This window comes from Aptenodytes forsteri, unplaced genomic scaffold, assembly GCF_000699145.1.
Source record: "Aptenodytes forsteri isolate BGI_AS27 unplaced genomic scaffold, ASM69914v1 Scaffold181, whole genome shotgun sequence".
Classification (NCBI taxonomy): domain Eukaryota; kingdom Metazoa; phylum Chordata; class Aves; order Sphenisciformes; family Spheniscidae; genus Aptenodytes; species Aptenodytes forsteri.
Window position 1 is genome coordinate 488,056 of NW_008795702.1, and position 27,362 is coordinate 515,417.

General features: G+C 38.7%; 1 protein-coding gene across 1 annotated transcript in view; it reads left to right on the top strand.

The window, feature by feature from the left end:
• CRB1 (crumbs 1, cell polarity complex component) overlaps positions 1-27,362 on the top strand; it is a 114,119-nt gene that overhangs the window by 77,858 nt on the left and 8,899 nt on the right. The window contains exons 8-12 of the mRNA XM_009283215.1: positions 2,417-2,967; positions 3,360-3,525; positions 6,274-7,180; positions 8,786-8,914; positions 11,915-12,041. Of these exons, the coding sequence (XP_009281490.1) occupies positions 2,417-2,967; positions 3,360-3,525; positions 6,274-7,180; positions 8,786-8,914; positions 11,915-12,041 (1,880 nt within the window). The remainder of the gene's footprint in view (positions 1-2,416; positions 2,968-3,359; positions 3,526-6,273; positions 7,181-8,785; positions 8,915-11,914; positions 12,042-27,362) is intronic.

A 27,362-nucleotide genomic window follows, 5' to 3' on the forward strand; every position in this document is an offset into this window, starting at 1 on the left:
TATTTATGTATATATATTTGCCAAGTGGACTGGAAAAAATGAAGTGCAACAGCAGAGCCATGGTCAGATTGGAATGGACAGATCCTAAACTGGTGTAAACTGGCGTAGCTGCACTGCCGCCAGTGAAGCTGCATTGATTTACATCAGCTGAACGACTGGCCCCAGGGCTTTATTGAATGCATTGCTGCAGAAAGCTGTAGCTTGAAATACATTTCAAAATGTTTAAATACAATTTCATTTTGTATGCTATACTTAATAGTTATCAATACTTTTCAATAGTTTTTCTTTTGGATTTTATTGCAAAATGACAAAGTCTGAGAGGTAATTGTAACAGACTTCTTTGAAGTCTAGCTGTAATTTATCCAAAGATTTGGAAAGCAACTTTGGAGTATAGGACAACATCTGGTAAATATGTTTGCCTCCTTATATGAAGCAAAATTAAAACCAGTCAGGGCCAGGAGAGGCTTATACTGGCATTAGAACTGTTGAGAATGATTAGAAAGCATGCATTATATTTTTTTTCCTGCTGACCACAATATTCCTTGCAAATCATGGCATCATGCCATTTTGATACATAGGTTCTAGATATATGCCATACTTAAAAGACTGTGGCAGGTTCCTTAAAAGGCAGAGTGGGGGAGACTTGCGGTAAAGGACAACATAAGAAATGCTAGTGTCTTTTTGAAGAAAAGTTGCTGCCAAGTATTTAATTGACAAGAGGCAATATTTTCTCTACATATACAAAATAACAAACAGATGTTGACTCATTTTGATCAACATCCAGATGTTGTGACCCAAGAGGTTAATATTGACCAAGGTGATGCTAGCCATCTCATCAAACAGATCAGATTGATGAGATATATATGTATATTTATAAATAGAGAGAAATGTAACAAAGTAATCATAAACATGAAATACCTTTTTGAAGGTTAATGTTTCCTTCCAATACTACAAATTTGTAATCCTCATTCCAGCAGAAATTTTCCTTTTACCCTCTTGAAAAAATGTCTCAGTCTCTAGTACCATCTTACAGAGAAGATATAACTTAAAGAGATTTAATGCCTCAAAACACCCATTTCAACAAATGTTTATTTTTACATACCACAGTTTTAACAAGCAGATGTAGATATATAGGTAATCTTATTCACAGAATTAAAATATTTCAAATTTAATTTATTTATGAAATTGTCTGTTTAGGAACAAGTAAGGCATTTATTCCTGTTGCTAAATAATATTACTGTGCCACATAGCAGTGCAGGGTGGTTATTAAGGGTGTGTTGGGGCTTCACAGTCAGTCCCCTATTTTCATTGGGTTTTTTAATGTAGTCATAAAAAAAAGTAGTGCTGCAGGCAGAAACTTGGCCTATGAGGTCTTGCTCTAGGAGTTTTACTGCACAAAAGAGGACTGACTCTTTAGTTATTTGAGCATTTAAAAAAAGCTTGGTTTATTCTTTCTATGAATTTGATATATTAAAAATAGCTCTTGAAAGTGTTTAGGCAGGAAGTCTATAATATTGAGGACAAGATCACAAAACTTAAAGTGTAAAAATAGAAACACTTTGTTGTGCTTTAATGAGATGATTCCTCAGAATAAAATACGGTTTGGGCTATGTATTTAGTATCCTTATAAGTCTGAAAATCATTACTGAAAATAAAGAGTAAGGGAGAGAGACAGATGGTTTTGGTTTAATCGTTTTAATTGATAAGCATTAAAAAAAAAGAGAAAAAGGCTTACTCGATCCTGGATCATTTTTCCTCCACGACACCATAGCATTATGGGCACTCACAGGGCTGAGCAGGATTCATAACGGGATACAAGTTGATATATATGAGCACGTGTTGAACCCCAGCAACAGAAAGTCTGTCAGAGAACTGGGGAGTACACGCAGCACCAAATAGGTGCCCTATTTGGAGGTTTTACACAAGAAGGGTTTGCTGAGCAGCTTTCGGCTATTTCTACAGTTGGAATCAGTGCAAAAAATATCATAAAGTTCCAGAATTACATTAACTTCCATGGTCATCAAAGCCTCTAGGTTCTTTTCACAATGATCTTTCTGAGGACAAATCCAGGAAACTGTAGAAATCTGCCCTTGTTTAACCATTTGAAAACGCAGCATTACAGAGAGCATGATAAAGGAGAAAAATATGCCAAATAATATAACATCTGGTCCTGTACTGGGGCTTAATGCTACAGCCATGGAAGCCAACAGGAGTTTTGAAGTAGAAGCTATTTACAGCTGGATCAAGTCTTTATTCATCCATAAATACCAGCACATCTTACTTCCATACGTAAATATTACCAGAAGCAGCTATTTGATCACTGCATTGGCTCCCCTGTCATTTAGCCCTAACTATTTTATTTTTCTCCCTTCTTCTCTTTTTTTTTTTTATCTTTTCCCATATCTCTAACCTCAAGAGTACATTCCAGGCCGGTTTGGATCTGAGGACTCTGCAGGCTATGCTGCTTTTTCTGTTGGTGCCACTCAGAATGAAAATTTGAACGTATCAATGTTTGTCCGAACACGCAAATATTCTGGCTTGTTACTGGCTTTGAGAAACAGTACTTACCTCTACGTAAGAGTCTACTTGGAAGGTGGGAAACTCACAATGTTAGCTCTAAATTCCATGAAGTTATTAGGGAAACACTCCATGAATGATGGAAACTTTTACTTAATAACATTAAAAATAGAACCAAATAAGATGGAATTGTTCCAGTCCTCTCAATACCTAGGGTTTATTTCTACTCCAGTACTAACCATCCAAAGTAAGGATATTCTTTACATTGGAGGCCTACCAGATAACAAAGAAACTGATAGAAATGGCAGGTATTTCAAAGGCTGCATCCAAGATGTAAGAGTGAATAACCAGCCACTAGAATTCTTCCCCATCACCAATCCACTGGATTCTCTTATGAACCGAACTCTGATCAATGTCACCCAAGGCTGCACTGGTGACAACCTCTGCAAGGTAAGAATGACATTTTTCAGAGCATTTTCACATGTTAATAATGGGGAATTTCTTTTAATTTTTCGTACATTCCCATACATTAGTTGATGATAATGACATCTTAGGAAAATACGTAAAAATGCTAGAAAGAGCAGATTTTGTTGAGTTATGCTATATATGATGAATATCAGCAGGAAAATGTATTTGTAAAGGGGAGAATTAAAATATTTTAAGGTTGAAATACTGTTTTTCACCAATTGTTGAATATGCTGTGCTGTCATAATACTGGTCTTTATCACTTTCCATCTGGAATAAACAGAATTCTCCTTTTTGCCAAACAGTCCCCCATCCTTAGAGTTGGGAGTCCACCAGCTTTTATTCATACTTAGATTGTCTCTTCTCTTTCTCCATAGTCCAACCCTTGCCACAACGGTGGTGTGTGCTATTCAATCTGGGATGACTTCACTTGCACATGCCCCCCTAACACAGTGGGGAAGGCATGCGAGGAAGTTAAGTGGTGTGAGCTTGGGCCCTGTCCTCATGAAGCACAATGCCAGCTGGTGCACCAAGGATTTGAATGTAGGTACATTTCAGTTATTCCTATCATCTCTGGAGATTAGAAACAATAGAAATTTCCATCAGCATTTCCTTAAAACTGCCTTTAAAGCTCATTCAAATGTTATTTCTGTAATAAATAATATTTATGTCAATTGTAAGTAACATTAACAGGAAGAGTCTGCCCTACCAAACCCAGAAATTTTCAACCACACCTCCTGACACAGATACCAATGTTTACAGGACTTTTGATTTTGACTTTTTCAACACAACTTGTTGAGGTTGTACAATAGATCAGTACATTGCCAGAACATGAGTGTACCCCTCATAATTCCACTGCAAAGAGATAAGAGGATATCCAGTGTTGGATTAACCTTAGGCTGTTCTCCATCCTCCTGAAAAGACAAGCTACCTGACATACTTTGCATCATTTGATTTTCTTAAATGTTAAATGTCTTTGAAGAAAGTCACCTTAATACCAGCAGCACAGTTATTCAACTAGTATCTTCATAAGAAGCACCCGCATGCCAAGCAGTCTATTTGAAAATTGATGATGAAAATTGAAAATCATCAGCTGTCTTAAGAGCATTAGCCACCCTGCATATCTCTTTCCTTCTCCACTTTCCTTCTCCTTCCCACCCTGGAGTGGAATTTAAAAAGCAAGTAAGGATTTTGAAGCAATATTTTTTCTTTTTGCTATCAAAGAAAGCCCTAATGATGCTGTGAAGGAAGATAAATACACACACAGCCTGACGGAAGCTGTTAGAATGGCTGACTCTTAGGAATGAGAAGGTTGGTCAACAAAAGATTTCTATCATAGACAATTTGCTGACAGACCAATATGATGCTATTTTTGTTGAGATTGTTAGAATCAGCATTGCAGCACTTGATAAAATTTATAACTGAAATTAAAATAATTGCACCTTCTCTAATAAACGTCTTTAATGATAACATCAAAATACGTTCTCTCATAAACTTTACTATTGCATATTACGGTAGAATATAAACACACACAGACCGAGAAGTGAAAAGTATCTGAACTGTTTCCTTTTGCTAAACTCAGTCATTTACACGGTTAGATCACCTTTAGATTTCTGTGCTGTTTTATGTGGCAATAGTAGGGAGTTTCCCTAATAGATATTCAAAAATTCCTGCACTACAGAGCTGTATTTTTAGCTAGTTGTTTTCTTAGCTACAACATAGACTTCTTGTTGTTCAACACAGGGTAATGAAAAAAAGGAGATTTACTAGCCAGTGAGTTCTCTGCCAGCCTGGTGTCTTATGTTCTGAATACCATTTTAAGCTAAGGCAGAAAAAGAGCTGTTTTCCAGGGGCTGTGGCTATAGTTCCACCTAGATGGCTACAATTAGCAAGCCCTTTAGGAAAACATGAACTCCAAGGAAAGAGAAAAAGCCAGTACGGGAAGCTGCTGTGGGGAACATCAAGTAACAGCAAAACTGTATGCCCAGTGTCACAACTGAGAGTAAAAGCACATCCAGGTGGCTTGCTGTGCTCAGGACTTAATAAGAGTTCTACAGGAGTATTTTAGCTTTATGAGCTTAAAAAACTCAGCTTTGTGAGACATTTAAAAAAGCAGAAATAATTTTGAAAAGCTCTGACTTTCATTTTTAGTATGGTTTCCTCTGAGGAAACTTTTCCTATGAGAAAGACACCACATTTGATGCGCCAGGCAATGAAGCTACAACTCTGCTGCCTTAGTATCAGGATATACAGTCAATAATTTCGTACTGGGACTCCCAGGAGTTCTTTTCATCAAGAAACTATCTCTGAGCCCAGAGATAGTTCAGGAACCCACCTTATCTCAGTGCTAGGATCTTGCAAAGCTAAATTTGTCTGAAGTACAGGCAGAAGACATTCCTTCCTGTCCCTCCTCCCTGTCTATAATCCTCATAAATCTCAGAACGTGCAAATTTACAGCCCGGCGAGTTAGTGCATTTTAGTAGAAACCATGCTAAATGAAAGATGTCAAATACCTCTGTGAAAATGTCCATAAAACTGCCACAGTGTTGCCCATCAATTTTTACTCTCAGCAGTGCAAACTGAGTACTCTGCTGCCCTCCCAGTCCCACCAGCACAGGCTCGGAGCCGCCAGCAGGGCTGTGGCAGTGCGTACACAGCAGGAGAAGCTGGCTTTAAACGTGACAGGCATGACTCTTCTCACATTGGTTTTGCAGGGGCTTTTTGCCAGCTGACTTCTATTAAATTCATCCTTTTTGCATCAGTGAGAGTAAATTGCGATCCAGTCAAATACTTTCTAAAACCTCTTTAGTGCTTTACCTAAGAAAAGAGGAATTGAGGACAAAGGTTCACCCCGGCCAGATCTGTCATGGGGAATAACTAGCTGCCGATACTTAGGGAACAAACATAAAATGACAAATATATATCTTCATTTGAAATACCCTCTCAGCCTCAGGTTTGAGTTGTATACTCATGTTATGATCACCTCCTTCTCTTTGTCTAAAGAGGAAAAAGAGAGATAACACTAATGTAGAATTGTATCTTTATAACGGTAACTTGGGATGATGCAAAGCAGCACACTTTTGATGTTAATATAGCTGGTGCTGGCACTGCCCTGTAATTTCTATAGCCATGAGGGCAGGCAAGGATAACTGAAACACTGGTGGAATTTGATTGTTTTTCAGCAAACCCAAAAGGACTTACATGACAGGGAGCATGGGGCACTGAAGAGATATTGTTCCACATGTATTGGTTTAAAGTTGGCCTGGTTTCTCAATTATTATCTTTGCACAGGTCTTGCTAACGCAGTGTTTAGTGGCCGAAGCAGTGCGATATTTTACAGAAGCAACGGAAAAATCAGCAGAGACCTCACCAATATTGTATTTGGCTTTCGAACTAGGGACACTGACGTGATACTTCTGTATGCAGAGAAGGAGCCAGAGTTTGTTACCATCAGTATTCACAACTCCAAATTACTCTTTCAATTGCAAAGCGGCAACAGCTTTTATAAGCTGACCCTCGCTAGTTCACAGCCTGTGAGTGATGGGAAATGGCATCAAGTGACGGTCTCTATGGTAGAGCCCCTGTCCCAGTTCTCTAGATGGCACATTGATATAGATAACAAGAAAGACACTGCAACTAGCACAACTGCCGCAGGAAGCCTCAACTTTTTAAGAGAAGAGACAGACATCTATGTGGCTGACAAGGCTTTTGACAGTCTGGATGGCCTGCGAGGATGTATGAGCACCATAGAAATCAGTGGCATTTATCTCTCATACTTCGAAAATGCTGACATCCCTACTAAAAAACCTCAAGAGGAGCAATTTCTCAAAATATCCGCAAACCCTGCTCTTACTGGCTGTTTGCAGGTAGATGTCTGCAGCTCAGATCCCTGTATGCATGAGGGGATATGTGAAGACTTCTATACTTCCTACCATTGTGTATGTCCCAAAGGATGGACTGGCACCCATTGTGAAGTCAACATCGATGAATGCTCTTCAAACCCCTGCATTCATGGAAACTGCACTGACGGGATCACCTCTTATGAGTGCAGTTGTGAACCTGGTTACACGGGGGTAAATTGTGAAGAGAACATAGACAACTGCCGTGGCCACCAGTGTGCAAATGGGGCCACTTGCATTGATGGGATTAATGGATATTCTTGCCTGTGTGCTGGCAACTTCACTGGAAAATTTTGCAGGTACTATAAACAAGGCAGATCCGTGTAATTTTGTCAGGTGTCTTCTGAAGGGTTATTACATCACTGATGTCTCCATTTTAAACACAGATGTTATGCATCTATCTATATATTAACCATGGCTGCAGAATTAATGTATGAAGAGTCTGCAGTACAGAAAGCTGTACAGATCAATTAGTTGTGGACTGAGGCAGTGGAGAGCTGTCAGCTCAGGCAGAGACTGATGAGGCAAGGAGACAGGGAACAAGGCATAGCTCTGCTGCCCAGCTCTGCTGCCAGACTGGGTCCTACAGCTCTCCGATGACAGGATTACAGGTCTGCCAGAGCTCGGAGATAGATGTGTTACATCTTTTTTAGAAAAAAAGATTTTAAGGGTTTTGAATTTCTAAAACTATACTTTATTAGAGTAATAGAGCTCTAGAACTATAAGTAGAGAAATTCAGAGTTGATGGGTAAGAGAAAATAACATTAGAATGTCTTGTAAAGAAGTTTTTCTCCCCACCCACAGCATCTTTGCTTAGGTGGGTCTTTTCCTCCAAGATTGCGCTCTCAGCCCAGCAGTCCTGGTGGCTGCAGACACCACACAGCCCACTCTTTCCATCACTTCTGAGACTCCTCACATGCCTGTTCCCTGTTCTTCTCAGACACTCCTCTGTAAAGGCTGCAGGCTCTTCCCTGGCCTCTCCTTTAATTGCCCTTCTCTGCACACCATAAACTTCTCCCTTCTGAGCCTGTCCCGTTGTTCTCAGAGAAGGCAAAATCCTTCTCCTTCCTCCAGAGGACTCCAACAAACCCAGTCTGCTGCAGCCTGAAGGATGCAAACAGACAATTGTCTTCATGCTGCCCAACCACAGTCTTTTAGGCTATAAGTACACAATTGTCAATTTTTGTTGACTTTTTTTGAGTAGTAATGACATCCTGAGATTTGAAGATGCCCTATATTGGCCCAATATGGTCTATCTCTTTTGAACTCTTCTACTCTGCTGTCCAGGTATCACACAGAGCCACGTCAGTAATGTAGGTAGTGTTGTCCCCCCCCCCTTTTTTTTTTTTGCTAAGAAATGAATCATTAACTTGCCAGTAAATACTTGGAAAAGGAAAACCAAATTCAGCAAATTAAAAAGTTAAGCAAAACATGTTTTGTGTGTCTTAAACCTCAGTTCCTGCTGTCTTTCCTTTGGATGATACCCCAGCCAGTAATGGCATTGCTCCCCCAGTTCAGTTGCTGCCTACCACTAACCGTGAGCACCCCGAGTACCCTAGGCACCAGGTGTGTCAATGCACACAGATTTGGGGTTTCCTTTCCAAAGAGGAAAACAAGGAGGCGCTAAGTATGTGCAGCCCCTGCAACTGTGTGTTCATTTACAGGTAAAATGTAACGCCTTTCCCATTGGTATTGAATAGTATTTGCCAGCAGGAGCACTGCTCCCTCTATTTGGAGACTAACAGTACTAGGTTCTGCATTCAAATAACAAATTTGCAAGGTAAATCTAAATATTTTCCACTAAAGCAGTGGACTAGAGTCAAATGAAAAGCTGAGAGAGCACAAGACATCCAGAAACAAGGAAAGTGCAAATAACAACTGCCAATGCCTTCTTATTTATCTAGATACAGAAGATTACCATATACAGTTTGTGGGAATGAAGAGAGAAACCTCACATGTTTCAACTATGGCAACTGCACCAATCTCAGCGGCAAGTTGACATGTGTGTGCCTGCCAGGATTTGCTGGAGAACGGTGAGATGCTTTGCCTAGCACATCTTTGTGGAGCAATTCTTCCTAGAGCTGTTCCAGAATGGCCCAGAGGGTAATGGCCACAGGGGTTTTGCCCTCTTACAGAAATACAGACAAAGCAGTTGTTTAAGTTCAGCAGTTCCTTGCTTGAGTGACTTTGAGGGTCTGAAAGTATAGCAGTTTTACTTAGACAAAAAATCACAAATTAATGCAGCAAGAGTCAATCCAACCATTAACTCCAGTGCAAGATACTATTTCTTAGACAGCATTGTACACTTCTATGTTTTTTGGATTCCACACCAATTTTATATATTGCAAGCTAGAATGTTATCTTTCTGTAGGTGGGGACACATAAACACACATATCCTGCTCATATATAAAAATCAGCTACAATACACTGACACATGAATATGCAAAGCTGTTTCATTTTCAAGTATGTGTTGTGAATATGCAATCTATTCTTCCACGGGGATGGTATGAGATGAAGTACCTGGTGGCATTGCAGCTTGTTACTTTCTTACTGAATGCTGAAGTATGAAAACAGAATTATTATTTTAAAAAGAAGTTAAGAAATACTTTTTACATGTTATATTTTAGTCTGAAACAGAGGGGTATTCCTCACAGTGAAATTTGTATCTTGTAGCATATTGTCGTAATTCACACTTACCATTTGACAATTTTCTACAAACAGCTCTGGAGCAGGGAGTCCTGACATCCTTAGGGCATTAGGTGCTGTAGAAACGTAGGAAGACATTGTCCCAGTCATAATATAGTCTGAATAGGTAAGGGCACCTTTTTGGATAGTGAGAAAGGAAATACCGTACGTGCTCTTAGTGAAATTAGTCTTACATCAGAGCATAATATCCAAAAGCTCAACAGGACCAAGCTATGCTGGCTCTGCAAACACAGAGAGTTTTCAACAAAAGGTTTTCATTCTCTTAAAAACTTATTAACACACTGATTTTGTGAAAACAGTACAGTAAGCTATAAAAGATAGAAAAAATTAAAATTTCCACCCACTCAGTGCATAGTGTAGTTGGCAGACATGTCTGCATTGTACTGTTTAATTCAGCCAGAAGGTCTGTGTCCCACCTCACAATATTCAAAAAAATGTGAAAAAAATAAAATAAAATAAAATATAAAAAAGTAAAAGCGTATTCTCAGACAGTTCTTTGGTGTGTATATTTCTTGGTACTTCAAGGTAGAAGGAAAGTACTTTTTCCTTCTTTCTTCCCCTGCCAGGCAACTCGCTAACTACAGCTTTGGGAGTGAGCCCTCCTTACATCCATCCCACTGGTTGGCAATAATCTCTATTTTATGGTTCCCATGATTCTCATGTTGGACAGCAGCCCTGTACCAAGCGTACCGCACTTTAACTGACTATCACAGCAAGGCATTCTTCTCCAATGTCTAAAATTGACTATTTGTCCTCTTTTTCTCCAGGCTGCCAAATCATAAACCAGTAGTACTTCCGTGCTTGCAGATCTTAGGATACCAAATGAGAAAATTTCACCCCTTCTTTTTTTCAGAACAAATTCAAATATATCAGTTAATAAGAAAATTAAAACCCAAACCCTTTGTATATTTATCTATTAGATTGATAAAGTAGACATTTTCCTTTAAGACAATATTTCATCCCTCAGAAAGTCATTGATGCAGAGTACAGAGAAAATAGTATCTTTCTATGTCAATCAATTGACTTGGGATCACAAAAAAAAATTAAAAAAATATCTTAATAGGTGGAAAGGGAAATGTGAAAAGATTACTCTTCATAAAAGGAGACCTAGCTGTCTCTTGAACACAAATTTATCATTGAGTTCAGGCTGGGATTTTTTAAAATTACTTAAAGGAATTAGGGTTTTAAGTTTTCCTGAAATTCAGTTGGATTCAGATGCCTAATTCCCTGGATGATTTGGTTGGGGGTTTTTTATTTGCATAGGTGAGTTCATAGCTATAAAATTTTTATACATTGGGTTTATGCTTTTAGTTAGTTTTTTGAAGTATATGAACATAACTTATCATTGAAGGAAACTGTTGAAACTTTTTTATAGATTAATAAAGAAAATCAGCTAAAAGTGTTTAATATAAAGAACAGCTCTTCTCTAATGTAAGACTAAAAAATTACTGCATGGTTATGAATATGATGGAACAAAGCAATTCCTTATAATGCAGAGGAAGATTCTTTTTCAAGAATAAATCTGCTTTTTTATCTGGAAAAATTAGGTTTTATCATTAGCATTATTTGAAAAAAATGGGGGCAGGGAATTAAGGGGAAGCTTTGTCAGAACAGCACATCACCAAATCGTTACTAGTTTTCAGACAGCCTCACACATTCTTCGTTAATGTTCAATTGGTTGCCTTGAGAAATTATGAGAACTCAAATGTTCTTTATCATCAGAATTAACTCAAAAACATTTAATGATACATATTTAAGCTTGTAAAGCCCTGTTCTGCACCATTCTTACCATTCTCGGGGGCCATGTCCTCAGGGAGACCATATAGGAGATTCTGCTGAGCACTTACTGGCATTTCAAATTGAGAAAAAAAAAAGCAGGTGAGCATTCCCAGGGGCACTCAGCTGGGAAAAACACACATTTTTTTGACTTATATCCAGACTACTGAGAAGGAAAATGTGCCCTCAGCTCCCCATGACAATGAAAATGGATAAGCAAGCTGTCGGCAGGACTCGCGCCAGATCTAGCTCTAAAAGCATACACAAACTTTCATTTTACATTGCTAAGCACCATTAACTATGAAATGCTTTACAGAGATGAAATTTCCGGCTTAACTATCTGTGTTTGAAAATAATACAGGAAGTCCAGGATTTCAGTGTAGCTAATCAGGTAGTTAATAAAATCATAAACACGTGTGGAAATATACCACAGATTTCAAACAGAGCATCCTCCTCTCCCTTCCCCTAAAAGCTTCTGAATTAAAACCGTGCCTGTTTGGTACGTTTTATTTGTGATTTCAGATGCTCACTATTCGCAGTCTTTCCTCTAGGTGTGAAAAGGACATTGATGAGTGCAGCTCCGACCCGTGTCTGAACGGGGGCCTCTGCCAGAACCTACTCAACAAGTTCCACTGCCTCTGTGACGTGAACTATGCTGGAGACCGCTGTGAGATAGATGTAAGCGACCTCTCCTTTTTTGTCTCTTTACTGTTGTGGCAGAATCTCTTTCAGCTTCTCTCCTATCTTATTCTACGAATGGATGATGATCCAGCGGTCGAGTGGGGTGACCAGGAAGACTATTAAGCAGTCTTTAAACTTTTGTATTTTAATGCAGCAGAAGATGCCTTGACCAAATAGCTTAGCAAAGCAATATGAACATCAGAGTTTTAAAAATTGTTTTATATTTCTTTGAATGATTTTCTATGAATCGCTTTGGATCTGTTTTAATTCTTTCACTTAATTTTAGAACAAATGCTAGCAGATCTTAAAAAGTGTTTCATCCCACCTCCACCTGAGCATTTCACCACATACACACTGTCAGTGGGCAACAGTGGGACACACCAACAGACAATGTGTATTAACAAGAACTATAAGATATGCTGATGGTGGCATTCAAACCCTACTGCAAAGAGTGGCAAAGATCAGGAGGATAATTTCCTTGCTGTATTTATCATACCAGAAAAGTGACTGGGGTAATTTTCTTGTTAATCTCTTATTTAAAAGTGCAATGAGTGGCACTGCCTTCAATATGGCAAATTTTACTATTAAATCTTACAGATGGTCACTATCTTTGCATCACATACCATGTTCATTGCTGTTTCTTTGGCAAGTTTGGTCTACACCTGTGAAATCATGTGTGATATTTTTGGGTAATTAGATAATGGTTTGGATTAGCAATTGGCAACATACTGAGCAGACTCACATCCGCTTGAATTAGTGGCAATCCTGCACTGATATCACTGACCCTGAACCTCTGCTCTGGTAGCCTGTGCATCTCCAATATCTTCTACTGAGATAAAATACAGCTGTCTTAATCTTCGTGCAATGAGTGGCACTGCCTTCAATATGGCAAATTTTACTATTAAATCTTACAGATGGTCACTATCTTTGCATCACATACCATGTTCATTGCTGTTTCTTTGGCAGTTTGGTCTTACACCTGTGAAATCATGTGTGATATTTTTGGGTAATTAGATAATGGTTTGGATTAGCAATTGGCAACATACTGAGCAGACTCACATCCGCTTGAATTAGTGGCAATCCTGCACTGATATCACTGACCCTGAACCTCTGCTCTGGTAGCCTGTGCATCTCCAATATCTTCTACTGAGATAAAATACAGCTGTCTTAATCTTCATCAATCTTTCAAGAAAGGCCCAGTAAGTACATCAGACCTTAAAATCATAGATTTGTTGTTTATTCAAAGATTTCTACAGCTTTAAGTACATCTATGTTATCCATCAATAGACATGAGTGTCATCAGACAAAAATACATTGGGTTTTTTTTTCCCTCTTAGGAAGCAATCAAGGTAGTTCAGTTGATTGGTTGTCCATGGATTCTTTAAAGAATGAAAATAAGGGGCCTGAAAATTATGAATACCAGGAGGTTCAGCAAAAAATGTAATAGCAAAATATCTGTGTAGTTGCCTTTGAGAGTGTAGACACAACTGAAGTACACCGTTAAATACAAAACAGTGGTGAAAAATGAGTTTTTGTTTTTCTGAACAATTCTTTAAGGTAAAAACCATTTATGAACAGTGCAACCATTTATTTGGGCTTCATGATCGTATTATATTTGTATAGATTCTGTACCCCTCTTAGTCATTTAAATAGTGTCCTTGAGTGATGATTCAAAAAAGTAAGTGTGTATAAGGTGGTGTTTTATTATTAGGTGATATGGCATGTAGCAGAGTTACAGGAAAGCCTGACTAACATTATACAATGAAGTTTTATGACTCCAGAGAGAACAGCTGATCTTTTGCAGGCGTCCTTGAGCCCACTGATATTACAGTCTCTCCACTTCAAAACTGACCTTGTTTCTTCAGTCCTACCCAGCTTGCTGCGGATTGGAGTGTTCACAAAGAGCAAATCCCACCTTTAATTCTACAGTTGCATTAAGACATCTTAAAACATGTATAAGTGAGATGTTCAGGTTCCTGTTTTGCCACGGCAGAAGTCACTGCCTGGGAATCAAGCCTCTATTTTTTGTTTCCCACCTTTCATAAATGTCCTAAAGTCTGTTATTTTTCTGAATACCATTCAGCGCATAATTGCAGCGACACTAGTGTTATTAAAAAGCCTATTCCTATTTTCAGGGGGAAAAAAAAACCCCAAACACATTTTTTGCACATTTATGGAAAATACCATGATTCATCCCTGTGATATGTCACATATTCCTGTGTCAAGCACCTGCCTTAGTATGAAAACTTAAGCACAATATATTAACTTACAATAATTGTATTACATGAGGATAATTTCTTTGCTGTCTTTATCATACCAGAAAAGCAATTGGGGTAATTTTCTTGTTAATCTCTTATTTAAAAAAAAAAAAACAATCCACCAAAAGTTCCTTTCCTCTTTGTAAGCAAACAATAAACACAAGATGGGAATGCATGTTCCAGCACTGGGGATGAAATTAATCTAGCAGTGTCAGAAACAAAACTGTGTATTCTATCAGATGTAGGGTTTAGTTATCTTACTGGGAATCACATGTAACATCATGAATTATATAACACAGACAAGTACAACAAACCAAAACCAAACTGCATTTTTTTTCAATGAAAATACAGTTTTGGAAAACAGTTTTTTTACTCCAGATAAAGTAGTGTGATCAAACTTACAATGTCAGAGGAAAAGATTTTTTTCTTTTATGAAATCTATATTTCTGTGTGAAATGTCTACATTTTAGTTTAAAATATTAGGGAAAGACAAAACAAAATGAAAACATTCACTTTGTTTTGAGTTAAAATGTCATTTTTCCTTCATATGAGGAAATTTAAAATAATAACATATTATGTTGGAATATATTGAAATTTTATTCCAAACTGTAGTTTTTATTTAATCATAGCTAAAAATGTTACTTGGTTCGGTATTATTGAAATGAAAAATGAAAAATTTAAACACAAATAACTTGAAATGAAAACTATCCTGTCATTTCAGAATGCTGACTAAAAGCAAAGCAAAGAAATTTTTGAAAATTCAAATGAAAAAAAATGATGCTACTAATAAAACCTGTTCAAGTTTTTTTAAAAAAATCAAAATTAAGAGAATCACAATAAAGTTTGGGGTTTTTTTCTCACTGGGTTTATTTCAGCTCCCACATAAGTAAATTGAGCTGTTAGGTACTTTATAGAGTATACACTACAGGATACACTACAATAAGCAAAAATTTCATCCTGGTATTAATGTTGAAGAAAGGTAGAAAGCAATACATGTAATAACAATATGTCTGACATACTATAGCTATAGGCATAACACTGAAAACAAAAAAATACATCTGTATAGAGATTCCAAAACCCTTTCTCTTCAATACTAGAAACTTGATATGAGTGTACATACAATATTAAATACTGGTTTTATATGGATTTACAGGAATATGCAAGTTATTAATCTAGAATATATTCGCAGAGCATCAGTTCAGTCTTTCTGAGTACACACCTGTAATTGAATTCTTTCCTTCCTCTAATGCCTTGTCATCATGAAACATCCCCTGACTTCAGAAATGCTGCTCCTTTCCTCTTTGTACTTCTGTATTCTCCACTCCATTGTGCACGTGTACATAACTTTCCTACCTTTATACACAAAATAAACCTTCTGCCTTTGTCTCTTTATGTCTACTCCTCATTTTCTGCTGATGCCTCCATTTACTTAGTGTGCCATGTTTTCTGAACATTTGCACTTTACACGTATACCACACAAACACTAAGGTTGTACCTTCCCTATGTCTTCTCCAGGAGTGCTGACTCCTGAGTGCAGGGCCAGGTGCTTCCCAATAAAGCGGTCCAGCCGCTCGAACCACTTCAGCTGCAATACCGTGTTACCCATCAAGGGTGATTGATTACCTCTGCTGGGTAGCTCTTGGTACCTTACAGAGCACCACAAAACAAACAAGCCCCCAGACCAACGATTCGGAGAGGAAGGGATTTTATCCACGTGGCTTAAAGTGACTCATTACTTGGTTCCTCCTTACGTACTGTCAATGCTTACAAAACTGTTGAGCGTTACGAGGTCTCCGTTAACATTTTGATGGGTCATCCATTTCTATTGAGCTATTATAGCCCATAGGCTGGACCTGTCCCGTGCACTGGTCTTCCAACACACCCAGTGGAGAACAGACTTGATATTTCTAGTTTAAAAGGTTAAAAAATAAAGAAACAAATGCCAGATCAATTAAAGTAACTGTCTTGAATATATGTATATATATTTAAAAGAAATGCAGGTGTAGGACATTTAAAGGGAAACAGCTATAGAAGCAAACATGAAAAAACAGCTGGATGAATAATGACACTAAGCACTGATTTTTTTTGAAAAATACATCCAATTGCTAAGATTTTTTTAGAATTTGAGAGGTTGAAAAGGCCATTATTCATGTTTAAGATTAAGATATAACAGCAAGACCTTCATACATCTCCAGTGTTGCAATTTTTTTGCAAATCTTTTGATATTTGATTTTTTAATTTAGAACACAAACTCATAGACGAGTTCATGCTTTTATGAGAATCTCAGTATTCATTAAGAAAAAAGAAAGTAAAAAAAAGGATCATACCATTTTGGGTGTTGAGAGGAGCTTGGAAAACCATCGTCTCAATATGCTCAAAATTATAGGAGGGATACCAGACATGCAAATGAAAGAAAGCAAACAAGCAAGGTCATGATTTTTGGAGGCATGGCTTGTGATGCTGAACACTGATACTATCTGTAATGGATCCCCCTATGTTTTGATACTAAGATTCAAATTGTTTTTCAGACACCAGCAACTGTCATTCAGAAATATGGGTAATGAGAAGTACTAGTGTTTGGGCTTGAGGAAGAAGTAAGATTTCTGAAAAGAAGGGAAAGACAGCAGCGATGGAGGTACTGGAAGGAAGAGCAAAGGGATTTGCATCAGCTGTGGGACGAATGAAAGGGTATTCTTTAATGTGTTTGGCAAACACGAGAGGTATTTCACTGGGGAAGTATACACAGGGAATGACAGAGGTGCTTTATTGACAATAGCTCCTACTTCTGACCCTTAAAAAACAGGCTCTGACTGACCCTCCTCTGCAGGTACTCTAATACAGTTCAGACTCTGCCAGCAGTATCCTATCACAATTTTAACTACAAAGAGACCATGTGTTTGTGAATTGGAAAATATCCTTGATGTTGTATGCTTACTTGAATTCTCTTGTTCCCAGAACATTTAATTTTTAAGAAACTAGATCCAATACTCAATTTACTCAGTGCATGTGACTACAGTATGTTGGTGAAACTAAAAATAGGAAAAAATCTGCTTCAAACTCGCAGTGATGACATCAGGTTTCATTCTTTCATTGCACATACTTTTCCTGGCTTGACACCCAAAAGTTCAGCCAAAGGAGGACTTTACTTGTACCTATTAACTTTTAGCACTTGAACTTACATTTTATATCTTGAGTTAGTGATTCTCCCTAAAAATAAGGGAACTTTTGTTTGCAATGAAAAATTCTTAAAAATTTTTACTTCAAGAACCACAAACCCTGGTTCTAAGAACTATAGCCTAAAAAAAGCCACAAAAACCATCCAGCAAGTCTTCTTTCTGTGTTACTTAGATTACTATTATCTGAAATAGATCTCCAGAGAGTAAAAAAAAATGCAGAGTTTGGTTGTTCATTTTACTTTGTGTTTCAAGAGTGCCCTGAGGCCCCATTAGGCTCAAGAGCACGTCCTGCTAGTGCTGTGTTCTGCTTGTGCTAGCAAAAGGCAGACTTGTCCCTGCACCGACTGGCGAACAGCTCGGTCTGTACTTTGAAATTGTTTCTTGAACATTATCATCAGCTGCACCTTTGGGACAGCACTTCCTCACAAAGCATACCCGCTCCTATTGTACACGTGAATATACATGAAACTTGAAAGTGGTGGTGGATTTCATGTCCCAGAATTAAAGTTCTGCTTAAGGTAGCTACTGCCATGTGCTCTGATGTGCACCGTTGTTGCTTTCATATCCTCTTCCAGCTGGTACCATTCCATCCTCCTGGGTGCAAGGACAAGCATCATGCACTGGAGGTTACGATTCACATTTAATGTCATTAAAAATACAGTGATAAGCATGTAAGATATGTTCAATATTGAATCTAAATTCAATAAAACTCTCTCAGGCTTCCATAGCACAGACACACAGAATTTTGATTGAATCTGCTCTACAGCGATTAGTTAATGTATTCATTAACTGCAAGGGTTAGTAATATGAACGTAGCAAATGATACTTAATTACAATAATTAATGCCTGGTGATTCATGAATAATGCATCCCATAGCTATTTACATATTCATACTTATGAGGCTATTAATGGATAATTACCATTTGACTAAAAGATGTGGACATCAGGAATGTAACAACTACACCATTTCCCCCTCAATCTCACTGTGGCCTCACCTGTTTGTTTTGCTCTTGTATACCTCTATCTTGCTATTATACCAGAAAGATAAACAATGTTTTATTTTCAAGACCTATAGAGCAACATAATGGCAAATACGGTCATGCAGGTTAGTTTTCACACTGCATCAGTTCTAGGCCAGTATTCTTACCAGTTTATGTCTTGAGGGAGCAAAAAAATTTAGAACTTTAGGATATCATTTGAAAAGAAAAAAAACAATGTTTCACCTCCTCTTTCCAGCAGAAAACTTCTCAATATTAGGAGACTGAGTGCAAGAGTAGTACTAGTGCTCTACTTCTTCAAATGCAAAAAAAAACAAACAAAAAAAATCCAAAGAAGAAATTTACACACTTGTAAGGGAAAGTATTTGGTGAAGGAACGTTGTTCTCTTTGTGATCAGTATAGATTTGTTCTTGTCCCGAACTTATGCTCTTTCCTACTGCAGATGGTTAGGACATTTCCATACTTAGAGTTTGTTCATTTGTGAAACTAGGATAGCAATATTGTCAGCACCTTCAATCTGAAATAATGGTTCTGTGCAGGTTAGTTCACACTGCATCAGTTCTAGGCCAGTATTCTTACCAGTTTATGTCTTGAGGTTGCAAAAAAATTTAGAACTTTAGGATATCATTTGAAAAGAAAAAAAACAATGTTTCACCTCCTCTTTCCAGCAGAAAACTTCTCAATATTAGGAGACTGAGTGCAAGAGTAGTACTAGTGCTCTACTTCTTCAAATGCAAAAAAAAACAAACAAAAAAAATCCAAAGAAGAAATTTACACACTTGTAAGGGAAAGTATTTGGTGAAGGAACGTTGTTCTCTTTGTGATCAGTATAGATTTGTTCTTGTCCCGAACTTATGCTCTTTCCTACTGCAGATGGTTAGGACATTTCCATACTTAGAGTTTGTTCATTTGTGAAACTAGGATAGCAATATTGTCAGCACCTTCAATCTGAAATAATGGTTCTGCCCTAGATGGCTCATTTTACATTCCAACACACAGTTTTCAGCCTCCATGAAAGAAGATAAGTTGCTAGCCCTCCCAAGCTTGGAGAAGGTTTTAAGAGCCATAGAAGGCAGAAAATACAACGCAGAATTTTTAAAAAATATTTTTCACATTAAAATTTTTTTTTTAAGGCAATTTAATAATTTTTCTTCTTAGCCTAAGCTTGAATGCTCAATGTTGGCAACACTGAGACAATAATATTCAGCCTCAGGAGTGTGGTAAAATGAAGAAGTAAAGCTGGGTAAGCCAAGTGAAACTGAGAAGTGCTACCACCCTGATTTTCAGACGAGCCACTCACCTACTGCTCCTCCACAGCACCAGCTGAGGAGCTGTGGGTGCCCCGGGTCACTGAAAAGCTTATCCCAGCTGTTATAACCTGCAGAGAGTGAACAGAGGGTCTCGCCATATGCGGAGGTCAGCTCCAGGTTCCCCTCGTATGGTGTGGCTGAACGACCCGTGACTCCAGGCAGCAAGATCGGGTCGAGCCATTGGGGACCATCAGACTGATGTCTTAGTAAGTGAGCACGTTTGTATCTACTGTGACTTTTGTCTTCTCCAGTGCTCTTGCAGCCTGTTGAGAAAGACTAATATGTACAGTAAAATATTTTCAAAATTAAACCATTTTTCTGAAATTCCCTGTCCTGCATAGCTAACTCCACTGCGTTTGAGGTCCTTGCCTCGCAATAATATAACCTCATGAAATCAGAGATATTTAAAACCACTCATTTACATGCTCTAAAATCACACTGAAGCCAGTGGTACTTGAGGATCAAAGGACAGAGGACTGAATCCCTGTTCAAAACTGATGCCCTCAGCCTCCAGCAGCCATGGTCAGCTGGCTTTCTTTCCCAAGCAGGGAGCAAGCCGGGGGTTAGGAGAACTACCAATGAGCAGAAGCCAGCTCTCACGTATCAGCTTTCCTGATGCTCCTAAGATCTAGACAGTGAGCAGACTGTGGGAAGGAAATAAGCAGTCTGGTCTATATAACCTACATTCTGTAAGCCTGCTGCTGGAAGCATAAAGGGTATTCCCTGGTACCTCTGATTTATTCTCTGCAGTACCTTACTTTGAGAAAACCCTCATCATGTCAACTATTTTCAGAAAAGGACTGTACAGCACAGGTAAACTTATTACAGTCTGATGAGAGGTTATTGAAATAATAGTATTATTATTATTAGCAGAGTCAGCGTAACTGAGCGGGGGAAAAAGCTGGAATTTATTTGTTTTCACGTCATTCACATGGTTGTAGATCACCCATCATGGCAGAATCGTTACCACTGATGGTAGGAGCCAGAGAGAACCCAGCTTTATTCCTGTGCCAGGTCAAATGTGGGGTAAGAAGAAACATCTTTAGATTTGTAAAATGAGCAGCTCTGCTCTGGAAGTCATTGGAAATGTCACGATGCCATTTTTACAGTTGTTTTTCAGAGCAGAACAGCCCCTTAATATCCTTTGCTATTTTTCTATTAGTCTGTATTCAAAACACAGGATTTAACTAAAACTTCTAAAAGGATATTGCAAGAAACACATTTAATGTGTCATAACATAAGGTACAAAAACATTAGGATGCAAAAACAATAAGGTTATCTGATGTGTCTTAGCTGGGAAAGACAAGAAAGCTCCTCACAAGGCCAGCATTACTGCACGCATCAGTGAAAAGCAATTGAATATTTAATGTGCATGGTAAATATAAGCAGAAAAGGGAGCCCAGATGACATATGACGGCATAACATTCCGCAGTATAGGAATCAGCTCAAGTACGGTATTCACATAACACATTTAGTATTCAGACTAACACATTATGTCTGTACACCATCCTTTATGTTGCAATGGCATTGTTTTCCTTTTTCTCACCTTCTGATGTTTTCCCTGTAGACTCGCACGCATATCACATGGGCATTTACTTCAGTCATTGCTCACTTTATAACACATTCATGCACTCCATGCCTGCATGGTTCAGATACTAAATTTCACATCTTTTTTCTCATATGGTTCATGAGACTTAATGGTCTTTTCTCTTTTATCTATTTTTTTCTATCTTGAAATAATGCAGCAGGCTTAGCACTGAGGGAAGGTATTCTGAAAGCTGCTTTAGAACAATTAACTCAAAAATATAAAAATAATACTCTACTTTTACTTTTCTTACTTTTTTGGGGGGATTTTGGAGATTCTCAAGCACATAAATAGTTTGGGGTCTAATTTATACATTACTGAAATAAACGGAAAGATTTGTCTTTATGCCAGTGGGTAGCGGACTGGGATTTTGGCTGCTGGGCTTAAACTTGGTAAGCCAGCAGCTCTTCCGAGCGTAACTCACAGAAACCATCTTGGAGCCTAAGGGAGGACAGCACTGTCTGGCGCAGCACTGCTAACGCTCACACACTGCCCTCTTCTTATCCCCCAAGGGACAGGACTGTCTTTTCCCTCTTGTCCAAGAACTTGTTTGGTCCTCTTATCTGGGCTGACTCGAATCCCTCAGTGAAATGGCAGTGTAGGTATACGTCTCCTCCACAGAGTTTATATAATGATGTAACAGTTACCTTTTTTTATCCCAAAGCCCACTGTTTTGTGAACTTATGCAGCATTTTACACACAAGACACTGTGCTGTGTCTCATGGAAAATTTCATTTGGTCCTTTCTTATTTCATTGTTTCCTTTAATCAAACACAAAACTCATTCAGGCCAAAAGAAAACGTTTGCTTTCTGTACATACGGAAGTCCTTCATGGTAGACCTAAACCCACTAGTAAAAGCTGGTGTCATCTGCCATTTTCTGCAGATTTGGAAGTTATTATCCCCATACAAACTTTTTCCCTGTCCTTTCAGTATGCGATATCGTCAGGGAACCTCAAGGGTTGCTGAGGATCTCTCTGGAGAAGCCAGTGCAGAGATGAGTCCCAAAGAAAACCTCAGTGCTGTCAGTGTTGCCTAACATTCCTTGAAGCCACCAAAAAAGGTGGTTTTGGAGGAGATCCTGGAGGCACAAAGTGATACTGAGGGAAATGAAATTACTACACAAGTAGGAAAATTATAAGTGAAATGGATTTGTAAAAATCATACAGATGGGGACCGTACTGAACACCTGGACTCTATCTTAGCTCAGTAGGAATGACTTCATTATTTTAAATGAATGCTTGTGACACATCTGTAAGGTACAGAAGTGTTATTATCTTGTTCTTTACTAGGAACTGAACAGGGAGAGAGAGAGTAGAGACTGAAAATCTACCCCAGGATATTTTAACCACAACACTTCAAAAAACAAGTAAAGCATTATATAAATACATAAATAAAGCATAAATAAACCTGCTGCTGTCTTTGGAAGAGTGAAGTTCTCTAGACTGAGTTCACATGGAAGTGTTATTTCCCTTCAATACTCAGCTACCCCTCCTCCCCTGAAGAAGCACTCAGGTCTGATGCACAGGCTGGTCGGAGGGTAACTGGCCTGGACCCAGAACCCTGAAACAACATCTTTCACCTCGAGAAAGTTTTGGGTTGAAAATTCCTAGCTTGTGATCACTTTTTTGATCCTCTCCCAAAACCACTGATGAAAGAGGAAGCCGAAGTATTTTCCCAGCAGAAAATATTAATGTATGACACTTCTGCCAAAATTATATATAACTTGCTTGATTTCATGGTTACCTTACCGATCTTGAAACAAGTACGAGATTGGAAATATTTTAAGGAAGCATGCAAGTATCAATCAGAAGAGTTACTCGGAGCCATAAAGAAGCATCTTGGAAATCACTGATTAAATTTTTAGTTGAATTAAATAGCTTATTTGTGATATAAAAAGTAAAGACAGCAAATAAACAAAGCTTCAGGTCTGCGGGACTTCAGAATGGAATTACAGCAGGGGATGAACCATCTCCCAGACCTTGTCAGTTCTTATTCTCAATGGGGGCATTAGAGCCTGGGCAGGGCTGCACTGCCCTGATATGACTACTAGGGACTGATTGCAGGTATTTGTGCAGGCAGTGTTTAGGCGGTACAAAGAGATTAAATCCAATTACCATTTCCACCTTGGGTTGCCTAACTGATCATAAGCTAATCATGTTTCTATTTCATGCTTCAGTTTCCCCCTCTGACAAAAGGATAGTGGCCTGCTTTAAAGGGGATCTCCAAACGGAAAGCTACTGTTTAAGAAATCAGGCATCAAGGATGGAGCTGCGAAGGAAGAACCACTTAGGCTGCCTGTTCAACAGAGGACAACTCTGGTATCTGAGCAAGGCGGAACCAAAAGGGGGGGCTGTATCAGAAATAGCTTACACCTGCAGATAAAGGTGGATTTTGACCTGACTCCACACACTGTAGAAAATGCTACTTTCCGCCTGTATTGAGGAGTTCTAACTTAATCATCTGGCTAGAAATAGGGTTGAGTTGCACTCATAGTCAATATGCCTTGCCTTGGAGCACCAGAGATAAATTCAGTGAGCTGAGCCAGCAGATTTTTTTCCTATCTCTAAGAAGTATGATCTTCAAGAAAAACTTCTGAAAGTGTAGGAAATCTTCTTAAAAGAAATACATTGACAAGGCTGACATTACTTCCTAACATGTTAAAGTAAATCTCTCTAATCTGAAGTAAAATGTATTTTCTGTTAGTTATCTTTAGGTGGCAGTAAGGTAAAAGCATGGAGTAGAAAGTTAAGAGAAATCTCTAATATCTTTTTAGAGACCTTTTTTCTCATGTAGTGTGCTGGCTATAACATAGAAAGAGACTTCATAAACCACTTGCATCTTCAGCAGATATCCAAAGAGCGATTATTAGAGCTGGCTTCCTCCAGATCCCATTCAGATGTAAACCTGTTGAATACCAGCAATATTAATACAATGATGAGATACTATATTAGGTATGAAGTACTTGATCCAAGAATCCCTGAGGACAGAGTTAAGGTTCACGGGTAGAGACAGACTCATATGTTCCTATCAACAAGATGTAAGTACACTAAAAAGAAAAAAAGCCACAAGAAACAATAAGTTCACTGACAAATCAAACATCTGGATCAAGATTAAAACAGCGTTTCAAGGAGTAGTTATTGACATAGAGGTTTACAGATTTTTTTTTTTCCATTTACACTTTTCATGTATGCATCTCTTCCAAAGTCTTTCCTGACACTAAAATGTAATGATGTTTGTTGTCTCCAATCAACTTTCTACTAGAAAAAAAGCCAGTAGGATAAAAACATGCTCAAAATTTTTATCAAGGAATATCATTAGCTAAGTAACATGACAGTGTCATGTAGCGTGCTAAGGCAAGTAGTATGTAGCCAATAAAGGTCTATCTTATACCATTAATATTTACAGTTGGAAGCACAAGATGGCTGCAATCGAAGTGCTGCACCCAACAAAGGCTAGCTGTTGACTTGATACTGTGTTGTCTGACAGTGTGAAGCAGTCAAATAGCTACTAACTTCATCACCACTTGACAGCATAATATTAATGCTAGGTAGCAACACATGGCTGTTTTGCAGGAGCTTAGCACCAAACAGGAAGAAGAATGTCATTGAACAAAGATTGTAGACTTAGCTTATTAGCAGAGACGTAGGGATGGAAAGTATCTGGTAATTACGAAATAAAACAGGAATCATAACTCTGTCTCTGCTATACCGTACACCACTGACCCACCTATTACACACCATTGGACAGAGCAGTTTCTTATTCCCCCAGGAAGTGGGAAGAGGCAAGGCTGACAGTTTCAGCTTAGCTTGCACCAATTCTTATGGAAAACCAGGACCCAGGGAAGATAGACGACCCTGCTTCACATCATCACAGTCAGAGACCAGAGCCCACAGAGGGTGGCTGCGTCTGGATGTGATGCGAGTCTTTGATGGGTACGTAGTGCTGTTCTCAAAGGTCTGATTACAGAAATAAAATAACATCTACCACTAGTATCACTAATTAAAGAAGAGATCTCTAACCTCAACTGTTGTGTGCTGGAAAGTAGAGTTTTGACCAACCAGTTCTGTGCCCACAATTCGGATTGTGCAACTCTATTAAAGTAAACTGAAATTGATAATGCACACACGAATCATGCCTGGTGAAAACAATGCGCATGGGAACATATTAGTGAGGAGAAACAACATGCATTCACTTAAATGGGCTTTGTGCTTTCGGATTGCAAATATCTCAGCAAAATTCCGCATATTTTTCCCTAATACAGAAAAGATCGGGATCTAGATTCAGAGAGAGAGAGAGAATATGTGCAAAATTCAGAAAATCAGAAGTGTGCATTAGAAAGGGGTTAGTTTCACCCTTGGCATAGCTGTTAGTAGCCTACGTTATCGTTTCCTGCCCTGTTCTCTTATCCAAACACTGTCATTCCCATCAGCCCCATCTTGAATATTATAACATCATCCTCCACATGCTGGTCTGCTCAACACCTGTGCAATCAATGAAGAAAGCAGTTTTGAAATTCATTCTTCTTTCTCATAATTCTATTTCTCTCTGTCTACTGAATCTCTTTTCACCTCTTTTCCTTGGGAACTGCCCTCATCTTCAGCGCCGTAGCATCTTTTCCTGTTTTTCTCCTGCTTTTGGGTTTAACCTACTGACCCCCTCCCACCCACTTCACTCTCCCATGACAACAGGAGCAGACTTCCTCAAAATGCCACTACTGTGTGTTCTTCCAAATCCCTCTTCAGGAGTCATTTCTACTGTGGCCACTATAGGGATGCGGTAAACTCAACCCAGCTATGTGCAGGGCAATGACAGAAAGTTACTGTTTTCAGCGACAGTCTTTTGATTTTATGTATCATCCATTCTTTCCTGCAAGATGCTTGCCTGATAAAGCTTTTATCCACCACCAAGATTTATTCATATAGAATTTGCTGTCTCAAAGCTCTAATGCAGTTATCCCCTATGGAGAAACACCACCTGATACACTGCGCTGTTACCCATGTGCAAAAATGATTCTACATGATAACCCAAAGCATTTCCCAAACTGGAAAGGGATGTTACACCCCAGAGACTGACACCTTTACTAGAACATTTGTCTAGTCTGCGATTTAGCAGCTATGGGACAAACTCCTCCTCGGCATGGTTTGCCTGGATTTGCACCAGCTATAGATTTTCCCTCTTATCCTTTCAGATTGCAGCAGATGGTGAAGTTCCTACACCAGAGGCTGTTGATAGAATTTTAAAAGGCATCTCATAACAACACATTGGAGCTGCACATTTAATCTGTGCTGCACCACTAGATGATCTTAAAAAGAGCTGGAGCACACTTACAAAATTAACACTGGCAGTTGCTGCAGAAACGCTATCAAGGAGTCTTCTCAAAGCCCACAGCTTAATGAGAGCTTACCTCCCAAACTGCCAGCCAAATCATTTCTCTGTGTATAACCAACACTCTGCTGTCTGAGCGAAAAGGCATTTAATACTCTGTCCTGTGACATACTGATCCAGCAAAATATCTGATGGAGATTTTAAGGGACTACTTATGTACCTCTGGCTTTGTTGGGTCTGTGGCTGAGCTCACGTGAAGTGCAGTGGCCAAAACCAGAAAAATTATTTCTTCTGCCTAAGACAGACCATCCCAGACTTACTAAATACCACTGTTTTCATGGCTGGACCTTCCATTAAGCAGTTAAGTCAGACATCAATACTACAAGTAGTTAAAGACATTATAGATACCATATGTAGCCTGTTCGTTAGAGATGAATTCCTAAAAGTGAACTTCTGAGTCTGAAAAGTTATATCAAAAAAGGCTAATGTTGTAAATAGAAGGCTACCCAAGATGAACATTACTGCAAGCACTGGCACTGAGGAGGGGGAAAGTTGTTTTGATTTAAACACAGCACTGTTTCCAAGTGATCCAGTGTCGTGGTTTAATCCCAGCTGGCAACTAAGCACCACCCAGCCACTCGCTCACTCCCCCCTGGTGGGATG